The sequence below is a fragment of the Eubalaena glacialis genome, chromosome 7, assembly GCF_028564815.1.
Source record: "Eubalaena glacialis isolate mEubGla1 chromosome 7, mEubGla1.1.hap2.+ XY, whole genome shotgun sequence".
NCBI lineage: Eukaryota > Metazoa > Chordata > Mammalia > Artiodactyla > Balaenidae > Eubalaena > Eubalaena glacialis.
The window spans coordinates 72,603,141-72,615,278 of record NC_083722.1 but is presented as its reverse complement, the minus strand read 5'-3'; the positions used below and the strand labels follow the sequence as shown (position 1 = coordinate 72,615,278).

Below are 12,138 nucleotides of genomic sequence, written 5' to 3'. Positions count from 1 at the left end.
TTTATTAGGAGACTTCTCATGGGAATTATTTAGGGAAGTAAGTGTTATCAAAAGGAGTTTCTTTTTTTTTAATTGTTTTCTAATGCTGGTGCTGCCTTTTTTTTTTTTTTTTTAATTTTTGGCTGCATTGGGTCTTCATTGCTGCGCGTGGGCTTTCTCTAGTTGCGGCAAGCAGGGGATACTCTTCGTTGTGGTGCGTGGGCTTCTCATTGCGGTGGCTTCTCTTGTTGTGGAGCACGGGCTCTAGGTGCGCGGGCTTCAGTAGTTGCAACGTGTGGGCTCAGTAGTTGTGGCTTGCAGGCTCTAGAGCACAGGCTCCGTAGTTAATGCTGCTCGGCTTAGTTGCTCCATGGCATGTGGGATCTTCCCGGACCAGGACTCGAACCCATGTCCCCTGCATTGGCAGGCGGATGCTTAACCACTGCACCACCAGGGAAGTCCCAGGAGTTTCTTTAGTTTAGCGTCTTTTAACACTGTAATCATTGATTAGTATCTACTGATTTCTCTAAGTTTGTATGGTTTTTTGTTTGACCAGAGACCATTCTAGGAATAGAAAGAATAATACTGATATTTGAGACCTTTTTTATTTAACCTAAAAATATTATGAGATTTTATTTGCTTTCAGTTATAGGGGAAGGTGAGAGAAGTTAAGACCAAAGAAATGAAGAGAAGTTTTAAACATTGCTTAGAAGTCATCAGAAACCAACATTTCTTTCTCAGTACCCATGTTTGTTACACATTATATAGGGGTTTTCTGTGTCGTCATTTAGGGTTCTTTTCAGGACAACCCTTTGGAGAAAGTGGCATTGTTATTAAGTAGAAGCAAGGAAACTAAGGTGTTGGCAGGTTACATTGGCATGCTTGTTAAGAATGGGGTAAAATTTGAACCTAAATGTCTCTGACCCCAAAGCTCAACCTCTCTTCCCTGTAGCATGCTGCCAGAAGTAAAATATGTAGGTATGTTTGTGTATTTTTTTTTTAACTTTTTTTTTTTAAAAGGAATTCCTTTATTTTTATTATTTTTATTATTTATTTATTTTTAGCTGTGTTGGGTCTTTGTTTCTGCGCAAGGGCCTTCTCTAGTTGCGGCAGGCGGGGGCATCTCTTCATCGCGGTGCGCAGGCCTTTCACTATCGCGGCCTCTCTTGTTGCGGAGCACAGGCTCCAGACGTGCAGGCTCAGTAGTTGTGGCTCACGGGCCCAGTTGCTCCGCGGCATGTGGGATCTTCCCAGACCAGGGCTCGAACCTGTGTCCCCTGCAGTGGCAGACAGATTCTCAACCACTGCGCCATCAGGGAAGCCCTGTTTGTGTATTTTTCATTCATTGAACAAGGATCATTAAAGGTCTAATAACTCCATTGTATGTATTACGTTATATACTATGGCAAATGCAATAGGAAAAGACCGGCCCTCCTGAAAACCTAGGCTCTGCATAAAGAGACAGGCAAGAGTGACTGTGGATGTTTCATCTATACAAGATTAAGTGCTGAGAAACTCAGAGCAAAATTCAGTGTATGAGCCCATACCACGTAACCATTCTTAGATGGGATATCAGTTTTTTTGTTTGTTTGTTTGTTTTAAATTATTAGCACCTTTAATTATTATTTATTTATTTATTTTTTTGGCTGTGTTGGGTCTTCGTTTCTGTGCAAGGGCTTCCTCTAGTTGCGCGAGCGGGAGCCGCTCTTCATTGCGGTGCGCGGGCCTCTCACTATCGTGGCCTCTCTTGTTGCGGAGCACAGGCTCCAGACGCGCAGGCTCAGCAGTTGTGGCTCACGGGCCCAGTTGCTCCGCGGTATGTGGGATCTTCCCAGACCAGGGCTCAAACCCATGTCCCCTGCATTAGCAGGCAGATTCTCAACCACTGTGCCACCAGGGAAGGCCTGGGATATCAGTTTTAAGCTAAACTTTTTTTCCCCTTTTAACTCAGAGATAAATAAGACTGTAAATATGTTGTGTTATCATGGCATCTCATTGTGTTCTAGGTGCTAGGGTACTGGTAAACAAAGCCAACCAAAATTCCTGCCCTTGTGGACTTTATATTTTATAGGTGGAAGATGGACAGGCGTCTAATATGTAAAGCTTAGAATGTATACATTAAATGTAAATATGTAGAAAGAGTGTGTTGGCTGGTAAGTGGCATGGTGAAAATAGAGCAGGGACCTGTCAATAAGAGTGAAGTGTGGGGAATTGCAGTTTTAAATGGTCAGGGAATGAATGTCTCACCAAGAAAGTGACATTTGAGCAAAGATGTAAGTGGAAGGCAAGGAAGGGGGAACCGTGTAGACATCTAAGGTCAAAGGGTTCCAAGCATTGGGAGCAGCCAGTGTACAGGCCGCTGGACAGGAGCTGCCTGGCATAGTTGAGGAATAGCAAGGAGAATCATGGGCAGGTAGCTGAATTGCAGGGTAGAGGAGGTCAAAGGAGATTATGAGGGGCCTTGTGGGCCATTGTAACATTTTAATGTTTACTCTGAGGTGGAGCCAAATGAGGGGTTTGAGCAGAAGAGTGTCAGGGTCTGACCTATGTTTTTAAGTTTTATTCTGCTAGGTTGAGAATAGACCCCATCTAGGAATTGTTAAATTGATTTATTTTTCAAATAATGTACGTAATATGTTTGAATATTAAAGTTTTTTTTTACTTTATCACTAAACCTTTTATTAAAGAGCTTCATTAATTTTTTTTTTTAATTTGACCTGGAGACTAAACAAAATAGCCTTTCTGATAACCTGTTTACTTGTAGCCAAACATACTGAAATGTTGATAGGATAGCACAGTGAAATCTCGTATGCCTACCAGTTAGGTTCAATTTTGCCATTTTTATCTATCTAGGAATCTAATAAATAATTTTTATTTTATTATTATTTTGGTGAATTATTTCAAAGTAAGTTGTAGACATCATGATTCTTTGTACCCCCTAAATAATTCAGCATGTGTCTCCTAAGAATAAGAACATTTTCCTAAATAAATATCATAACGGAATGAATCTCAGCCCCTTTTAGGTCATCAGCCCTTCTCCCTAGAGAGTTGGAATGTATATGTATATTTAAGAACCTGTCAAGAGTCTGTCAGATACTTATTATTGTACCCTCCATTTGTATTTCCTAGCCTCAAGTATTGGTTTTATTTTATTTATTTATTTATTTTTGCTACTGAGTAGATTTACTGTCTGTATCTTAATTCTGGTTTAGAGGAATTTGAAAGATTAAGTTCATTGATGCTTTTTCCTTATAATTGACTATGCTTTTAGGGAAATTGAATCACAAGTAGAATGTTCAGAGAAGATTCTTCTATATCAGTGAGTGGATTAACACCTTATGGAATACAGGACTCCAAGGAATGTATCTTGAATAATGTGTCACAGCTCTGTGCAGAAGAACCCAACTCATTACTCCTAGTTTTCGAGAAGGTTAGGAACTAGTCTGGAGTCCATCAGGAGATTAAGAAGAGCATCCTGATAATAATAATGTTGAAAAGGTCACTTTCTAGGAACATAAAGCCCAGAAGTGACTGTTACAATTCTTGCCTCAGATACTACTCACAGCATATAAATAGCCTCATTCTTCTCCTGAGGATTCCCATAACATCTTTAAAGTCAGGCAGTTCTAAAACACCAATGTGTGAAAACATGCTAGGCTAGTGAACCTCAGGAAAAAGTAGATCAGTATTTGATCTTTGACTACGTCATGTGGAGTGGGCTTCTCTCTTCTGTTTGTCAGTGTTTTATTTGAAGGGCTCTTTCAGATCTATTTCAAGAGGCATTGAAATAGAAATTCAAACTTCTGAGCAGCTCACAATAGGACATTTAACCTCTAAGGACTAGCTAGGATTTAAGTGACTTGCCTAATGAATCATATTTATTAGATGGTAGGATAAAAATTTTTAGGAAGAAATTGGCTTCCCTTATGTAATACAATTGTCTGCCTTTGGTGACTTTTTTTTTTTTTTTTTTTTTTTTTGTCAAATCAGGTATAACTATATCAGTTACTTGATGTAGCTCTCTTGCTGTGGGGCAGTTATGTAAGACACACAAAATACCCTCTAATAATTGGGGCTATTTTTTTGATGAGTTACATATACATGGAAAAATAATTCAGTGTTGGAGGATTGGAGATAGAATGAAGTATATATCATGTTAATAGAGAGAGAGGGCCTGGGTCCAGCCAGCTGAACTTTCTGATAATATTAATAATTGTCATTGAGCACTCACTATGAGCCAGACAGTTATTGCATTTTACATGAAATAATTAATTTAATCCTTAGCACTACCCTTGTGAAGGAAATAATAATTATTCTCCTTTTGTACCTAAGCAAACTGAAGCCGCTGTCAACTAAGGAGCTTGCCCAGGGTCACTTGAGCTGGTAAATTGTGGGGACAGGATTCGTACTTAGTCTGTATCCAGAACTCATCCTATTTTTCTAGAGCAGGGGTTAGCAAATTTTGGTTCTTGGGCCAAATCCAAGTTGCCACCTATTTTTATTTAGCCCACAATATATGAGAATGGATTTTACATTTTTAAATGTTTGGATAAAACCAAAAGAATAGTATTTTGTGATATGCAAAAATTATATGACGTTTAGATTTCAGTGTCCATGAAGTTTTATTGGAACACAGCCACACCCATTCATTTCCAAGTGGCTTTTGTGGCTGATTTTGTGCTATTATGGCAGAGTTGAGTAGATGCAACTAGGACTGTGGGGCCTGCAAAGCTGAAAAGAGTTACTATCTCACCCTATCTCACCTATATAAAAGATTATAATCATCTTTTCCCTAAAAGTTTGGTAGAGGGCTTCCCTGGTGGCACAGTGGTTAAGAACCTGCCTGCCAACGCAGGGAACACGGGTTTGAGCCCTGGTCCAGGAAGATCCCACATGCCGTGGAGTAACTAAGCCCGTGAGCCACAACTGCTGAGCCTGTGCTCTAGAGCCCGTGAGCCACAACTGCTGAAGCCTGCACGCCTAGAGCCTGTGCTCCGCAACAAGAGAAGCCACCGCAGTGAGAAGCCCGCGCACCGCAACGAAGAGTAGCCCCTGCTCGCTGCAACTAGAGAAAGCCTGCGCGCAGCAACGAAGACCCAATGCAGCCAAAAATAAATAAATAAGATAAATTTATTTTAAAAAAAAAAGTAGAATTCCCCAGTAAAAACATCTGAACCTGTGGTGTTTTTGTTTTTTTTAAACTATTTCAGTTTTTCTGTTAGTATACTTCTTTTTCTTCCCAAATCTGTTTAGTAAATAAATTTTCTAATAATTTGTTCATTTAATCTAATTTTCCTATTTTATTTGGCCTGAAGTTTTTCAGAACAATTTGTCACTTCCACTTTTTTATTAAAGTGTAGTTGATTTACAGTATTATATTAGTTTCAGATGTACAACATAGTGATTCAATGTTTTTATAGCTTATACTACATTTATAGTTATTATAAAATATTGGCTATATTCCCTGTACTATAAAATATGTCCTTGTTGCTTATTTATTTTATACCTAATAGTTTGTACCTCTTAATCCCCTACCCCTGTCTTGCCGCTCTCCCCTTCACTCTCCTCACTGGTAACCACTAATTTATTCTCTATATCTGTGAGTCTTTCTGTTTTGTTATGTTAGTTTGTTTTATTTTTTATATTCCTCATATAAGTGATAACATAGAGTAGTTGTCTTTCTCTGTCTGATTTATTTCACTAAGCATGGTACTCTCCAAGTCCACCCATGTTGTTGCACATGGCAAAATTTCATTGTTTTTTATGGCTGAGTAATATTCCTCTGTGTGTATGTGTGTGTGTTCCACATCTTCTTTATCCATTCATCCTTTGGTGTATACTTAGGTTGTATCCATATCTTGGCCACTGTTAAGTAACTGCTGCTACAAACATTGGGTTGCTTGTATCTTTTTGAATTAGTGTCTTCATTTCTTTGAATATATACCCAGGAGTGGAATTGCTAGATCATATGGAAGTTTTATTTTTAGTTTTTTAAGGAACCTCCATACTGTTTTTCCATAATGGCTGCACCGATTTACATTCCCACCAACTGTGTACTACGGTTCCCTTTTCTCCACATCCTTGCCAGCATGTGTTATTTGTGGTCTTTTTGTTGAGAGCCATTTTGAAAGGTGTGAGGTGATACCTCATTAGGGTTTTGATTTGCATTTCTCTGATGATTAACAACTTTGAGCATCTTTTCGTGTGCCTATTGGCCATCTGTATGTCTTCTTTGGAAAATGTTTATTCAGGTTTTCTGCCCATTTTCTAATTGGATTTTTTTTTTATATTGAGTGAGCTGTTTATATATTTTGGATATTAACCCTTTATCAGTCATATTATTTGCAAATATTTTCGCCTCTTCAGTAGGTTGTTGTCAACTTCCTTTTTGACCTTTGCTTTTTTATCAATAGTTACGGCCTTTCTTCCATTCCTAATATTATTAATTTGTGCCTTTCATCTCTTTTCTTGATCTGTCACAGAAGAGATATATGATTCTGTTATATATTTAAACTCTATTTTTTAAATTTCTTTGATTTTTTTTTTCACTCTTGTAATTTTTTTCTCCCTACCTCCTATATTCTGTTTTTCTTTTCTATTTTCCTAAAAAGGATGTACAGCTTGTAGACTTTGAACCTTTATTTCTTTTCTAAGGTAAAAATAAGAAGGCTTATTTCACATTTACATTTCCTCCTAAGTGCTATTTTTACTGATTCTCAAAATTATATTTCCAAGCACAGAGAAATTTATATTTTAAACTTATAATTTCGTTGCATTGTGGTGAGAGAACTTAGTCTGTATACCATTGACTTTTTGAAATTTGTGAAAACTAGCTTTATGGCTTAATATGTGATCAGTATTTTTTTTTTTTTAGAATGGATTAAACTTTTTATTGATTTGTGTGTGTGTGTGTGCTGGAAGATGTGATCAGTATTTTTTTTTTTTAATGTTCCATGTAAGCTTGAAATTAATATGTATATATTCTCTAATTGTTACGTGTAGAATTCTACATGTATATGTTAGAACCATCCACTGTGTGTCTTAATTGAGACAAGTCTGTTCAAATTCCCTACTATGATGTACATTTTCATTTTCTCTTTGCCATTCAGTCAGTTTTTGCTTTATATAGTTTGACACTCTTACTAGGTTCCTAAAAGTATAAAAAATTAACAATTTTTTGGTGAATTAAACCTTTTTCATCATTATGTTTTACCATCTACTTCTAATAATACTCTATTCTTAATGTCTATATTGACTTACAGTACCACAGAAAGGCTACTGCCATTCCTTGGATTCGGTTTTGCCTGGCATATCTTTTTCCATGTTTCCATATTCCCCATTGTCCCGTTCTATATATGGATCGTTTCTTTAGATATGTTTTACAGTTTTGTAATCCTCTCTTCACCTGGTTTAATCTGTTTACCCTGACTTCATTTCTAGGAAATATTTTTATCTTTTGGGTTTTTGTTTTTTTTAATTTCTGATAATCGCTAATACTCTCACGTTGATTGGAGATCTTTGTGATTCTCTACATATTGCATCCATGGCTACACTAGATTGAGGGTCTGACAGATCTCATATTGGCAGTCCTCAGGTTCTGAATCTGTTTGATTAATGTTTCTGTTCAGTCTTAGTGGCTTTCTTTCTTGATGTTTGCTCTTTGTTGAGCTTATTACTCTGATGTCTTTTTGGCTAAAATTGGAATTGGAAAAACTGTCTGCAGAGGATGCTTCTGCTGCTTTTTCAGGTAGCCAGGGGTTGCCACTGGCTTGAGATCACATTGGCCATCCTTGTGGCTGGCTCTCTGTGCACGAATCCTAGGCTTCCTTTCCTGCCCTGCAGTTGGCTAGTCCATGGGCTCAACTTCCTGATGGTGAGGTATTAGAAGCAAATATGTCTAGGCAACCCTTCCCTTTCAGATTCCCAAATAATCAGAACCTGGTCCCACTACTTCCACACTCTGGTCCCACTTCTGGTTCTGTACGCCTTGGGCATTTTGGGGAAGGTGGTGATCTTTAAAAGCTCTTCTACCTGATATGAGATTCATGATGTCTTAAAATATCATGTCCTTTGGAGCTCCTATTCAGCCGTAATTCTGGAAGCAAGAAGATCTCATTATATTCTTAAGAATTGGAAAAATAGAGATTTTCCTATTTAGTAACTTTAACACTGTTAGTTTTAAACATCTTTGTTTAATATGTTTAAATATTCTCATTGAGTATAAATGCTATTAGCCTTATAATTTATGAGGACAATATAAAAATTTAAGCTATAGGATATTTGAATGTTTTTATTTAAAACCACAACAAACCCTCATTATGTTTGAAACATTTGTTTATGTATAAAGTTCTAAAACCAGAAATATTTATCTGATTGTATCATGGTTTTGTTTTTAAGTCTTTGTTAACTTTTTATCTACAGGATGTAGTTAAGGCCTCCTTAGCACAACATTCAGGTCTCTTCATTATACAGCCCCTATCAGCATTATCTCCCTCTTTTTGATCTCTCTTCTCTTTTCTAGTTGTCACCACAACTTAAATTTCCCCTACGCCCTTGAGTCTTTTTGCCTCCTTTCCTTGAAATGTCCTTCTCTATACAAGTACTACCACTGCCCCCGCCCCCCACCCCCCAGCCATGTCTGCCTCGAAAATTCTCATGTAATTATTATCCTTCCCTGACTGAGATAGCCATACCCTCTGTGCTTCCCACAGCGTCTCATCTGTACACAAACACAGTGGGCTTGTTGGCTTATGTCCTCCCCAGCCAGAGTGTGATGCTCTTGAGGTTCAGTGAATCGCTAGCTCTGCACTGTTTCTCTAGTATCTGACTGACTCAAAATATATACTTGTTAAGTATCTTTAAAAATAAATTATTTTTATTTTTGCCTTTTTTTACTTAAAAGGTGTTTTTGAACTTTAATTTTTATGCATACAGAAAAATGAAAACCCTCAGTGGGCAGTTCAGTGCATTTTCACAAATTAAACACAGTCATGTAAGCAGCCCCAAGATCAAGAAACAGATCATTACCAGCACCCCAAGCCACTCTTGAACCCATCCCTTTCCTGGTTAACCACTGTCCTGATTTCTAACACCACGGATTACTTTCATCTGTTTTTGAACTTTCAATTAGTAGAATCATAAAGTATGTGTTATTTTATGTCAACCTTATGGTTGTGAGATTTGTCCGTATTACTGTGTGTAGTTGTATTTCAGATACTTTCACAGCTTTATAATAGCTTTTACTTTTCCCCCACATTGTACTACTACTTGTTTTTATTCCTTTGCTTGTAGAAGGAGCTGAAGAGGAAAAAATGGAAACAGATACTGATGGTCAGCAGCCTGAAAAGGTAAAAAATCAGTCTGTCTGAATTCTCCCACAGCAGGCAAGCCAGAGAGCACTACCTTTCACAGCATAACAGTTTGGGTTTATTTTGATCTTTTGGGTCCCTCTCAGAGGACTATAAGTGATTCTGTCAGCCATTTGGACTTTGCTGGTTTAAGGTATAGTTCTCATAAGGCATAATACAGGATATTTTTTATTTATTTATTTATTTAGCAAAGATTTATCTACTCCCTAACTTCTGCTTCAGTACCCCTTTCAGGCACAGTTGGGAATATGAATACAAAAGTTATGGTCCTTAAGAATATTGAATTGTAGGGTTTGGGTTCTGTCCTTGTGCCAGAAGAGAATTGTAGAATATTAAGGAATTTTCTAGGAGAGTTAACTGTCAGCAGAAAAATATTTGGAAAACTTAATGAGAAGGTGACATTTGAAGTAGGTTTTAAAGAGCAGGTAAAATTATAAAGATTGAAATGGAGGATGGGGAATCGAATATTCCAACCAGCAGTGGAGGGGGAGACACTAAAGGCAGTGTACAGAGGGCATCCAAGTGCCTAGTATGTTTGTGTCCTGATCCCTGTCACGTAGAGGCTGTAAACGTGAGGGGAGCCAAGAAGAACAGGACTGTACAAGATCGGGCCTCTTCAAGATCGGGATACATGATAATCAGTCAGTCACTGTTTGAGTGACTATATACAAGCAGGGATTTAAGATTTTGATTATATTCGGTGCTTTAAAATTGTATATAGATAAGGAGAGGAAGGGGAAAATAGTAAAATTAATTACAGTTTTTACAATGTTCTAAATACTGTGCTTTGTAATTTACATTTATGAATTTATTGAGTTCTTAAAACAGGTTCATCAAGTCAATAATGGTCTCTTCATTTTATAGACGATGTTATACAATTTGTCGAAGGTCACAGGGATTTCAAAATCAGCAAATGATACCAAATCCTGACCACAGAGGAATTGAAGTTTTCCGTCCCCAGAACATGAATGATTGCTCTAGTGTGGCTCTTCCTAAAAACCATTGCAAATGGCTGTATTGAAGAGCTTTGTCAACTTTTAATTTTGGCAGCATTTCATCTTGCTTCTTGGTTGATACTGTGCATTTTATTTATTTTTTTTTAAATTGAAGTATAGTTGATTTACAATGTTGTGTTAATTACTGCTGTACAGCAAAATGATTCAGTTATACACACATATATATATATATATATATACATTCTTTTTTTATATTCTTTTCCATTACGGTTTATTATAGGATACTGAATATAGTTCTCTGTGCTATACAGTAGGACCTTGTTGTTTAAACAATACTGTGCATTTTAAATGCTCTTAGTCCTTCTAGCCAACTAACCATTTATTTATTTGTTTGTTTGTTTAGTTATTTAGTATTTAACCAGTAAATAATGAAAATGAGTCCCACTGACATTCCTTTGGACACTATATCCCTAGCCTTATAGCAGAGAGGGTGGGAACTTTGTGCTTCGGAGACTTAAAGTCTCGTGAGCACTCAGGAGTTGGGGGTAGTGAAAGGTATTTCTCTGAATTTATTAATTTCTTTTCCAGTTTTTCTCTCCAAGACCTTTCTGAACCTAGTCCATTTCTTCCCAAAAATAGTGGAACCTTTTGTTATTCTAAGATAATATCACTTGTAAAAGGACAATTTTTTTCTCATTCTCTATCCTCTTCTTTTGTAACCCTTTCAGGCAGAAAACAAAGGGGAGAATGAAATGGATGAAGGTGATAAAGCTCAAGATGGAGAAAATGAAAAAAATAGTGAGAAAGAACAGGATAGTGAAGTTAGTGAAGATACCAAATCAGGTAAGTTGAGGAAACTCTTTGGACTTTATTATGTAAAACAGTAAAAGCACTGGAGAAATGTAGGCAGTTAAATTGTGTAGAAATATTCCCTCATTTATTATGTGTTTCTTAACATAACAGTAAATATGCATTTGAGTTTTATTTTGCACTTAGGTACCAGTGCTGATGCTAGTGGCTACATTGTTTTCAGTGATATATAGACAAACAAGTTGTTCAGCTGTGCCTGAAGTCACCACACAGACCTGCCATTTTATTTCCAGTCCGTTGCTGGCGTGTCCCATCCTGCCTGACTCGAAAGACTTGCAGAAGTACTCTGTTCTCAGCTTCTGATTTTCTCCAGACCCTCGGGTTTCCCAGAGCATTTCATTGACTGATGAACAAACGTATTGGTCTTAGGGCTTAGTTCCCCTGAATTTTCCTTTATATTCAAGGGAACTACACAGAGAGCTTAGAGAAATAAAGAGAAGACAAAGTGTACTATTTAGAACATCCATCTCAAATAGAAGCAGACTTACATGCATGGAATGGTTCAGTAGAAATCTTAAGAAGCAAAAGGCACTGAGATCTCTTTGTAGCATCAGTCTTAGTTCATCATGTGGCAGAGGTGAGAAGTAAGATGGCCTATTGAGACTGGGCACACTGGTAATAAAGCTTTCTGGTTTGGTTTTTTTTCCCCCCAGAAGAAAAGGAGACTGAAGAGAACAAGGAACTCACTGATACTTGTAAAGAAAGAGAAAGTGATATTGGGAAGAAGAAAGTAGAACATGAAATTTCTGAAGGAAATGTAGCCACAGCCGCGGCAGCTGCTCTTGCCTCAGCTGCAACCAAAGCCAAGGTTTGCCCTTGACAGCTCTTTTCCTAGTGCTCTCTTAAGCCGTGAATGGCTGTATTGTTTTGAGGTTCTTGGGAACATTTAGTATAAAGAGCCTTGCACCCCATAGGAGATGACTATTTGCTTGAGTGACATTTCTCGGTTAGGAATTCCATAGGCA

The 12,138-nt window shown here is 37.5% G+C and overlaps 1 protein-coding gene across 3 annotated transcripts in view; it reads left to right on the top strand.

Annotated features, from left to right (window-relative positions):
- Positions 1-12,138, top strand: part of SMARCC1 (SWI/SNF related, matrix associated, actin dependent regulator of chromatin subfamily c member 1) — a 181,105-nt gene that overhangs the window by 123,704 nt on the left and 45,263 nt on the right. For all 3 annotated transcript variants that reach the window (XM_061196677.1, XM_061196678.1, XM_061196679.1), the window contains exons 22-24: positions 9,271-9,326; positions 11,032-11,146; positions 11,827-11,981. In XM_061196677.1, coding sequence (XP_061052660.1) covers positions 9,271-9,326; positions 11,032-11,146; positions 11,827-11,981 — 326 coding nt within the window. The remainder of the gene's footprint in view (positions 1-9,270; positions 9,327-11,031; positions 11,147-11,826; positions 11,982-12,138) is intronic.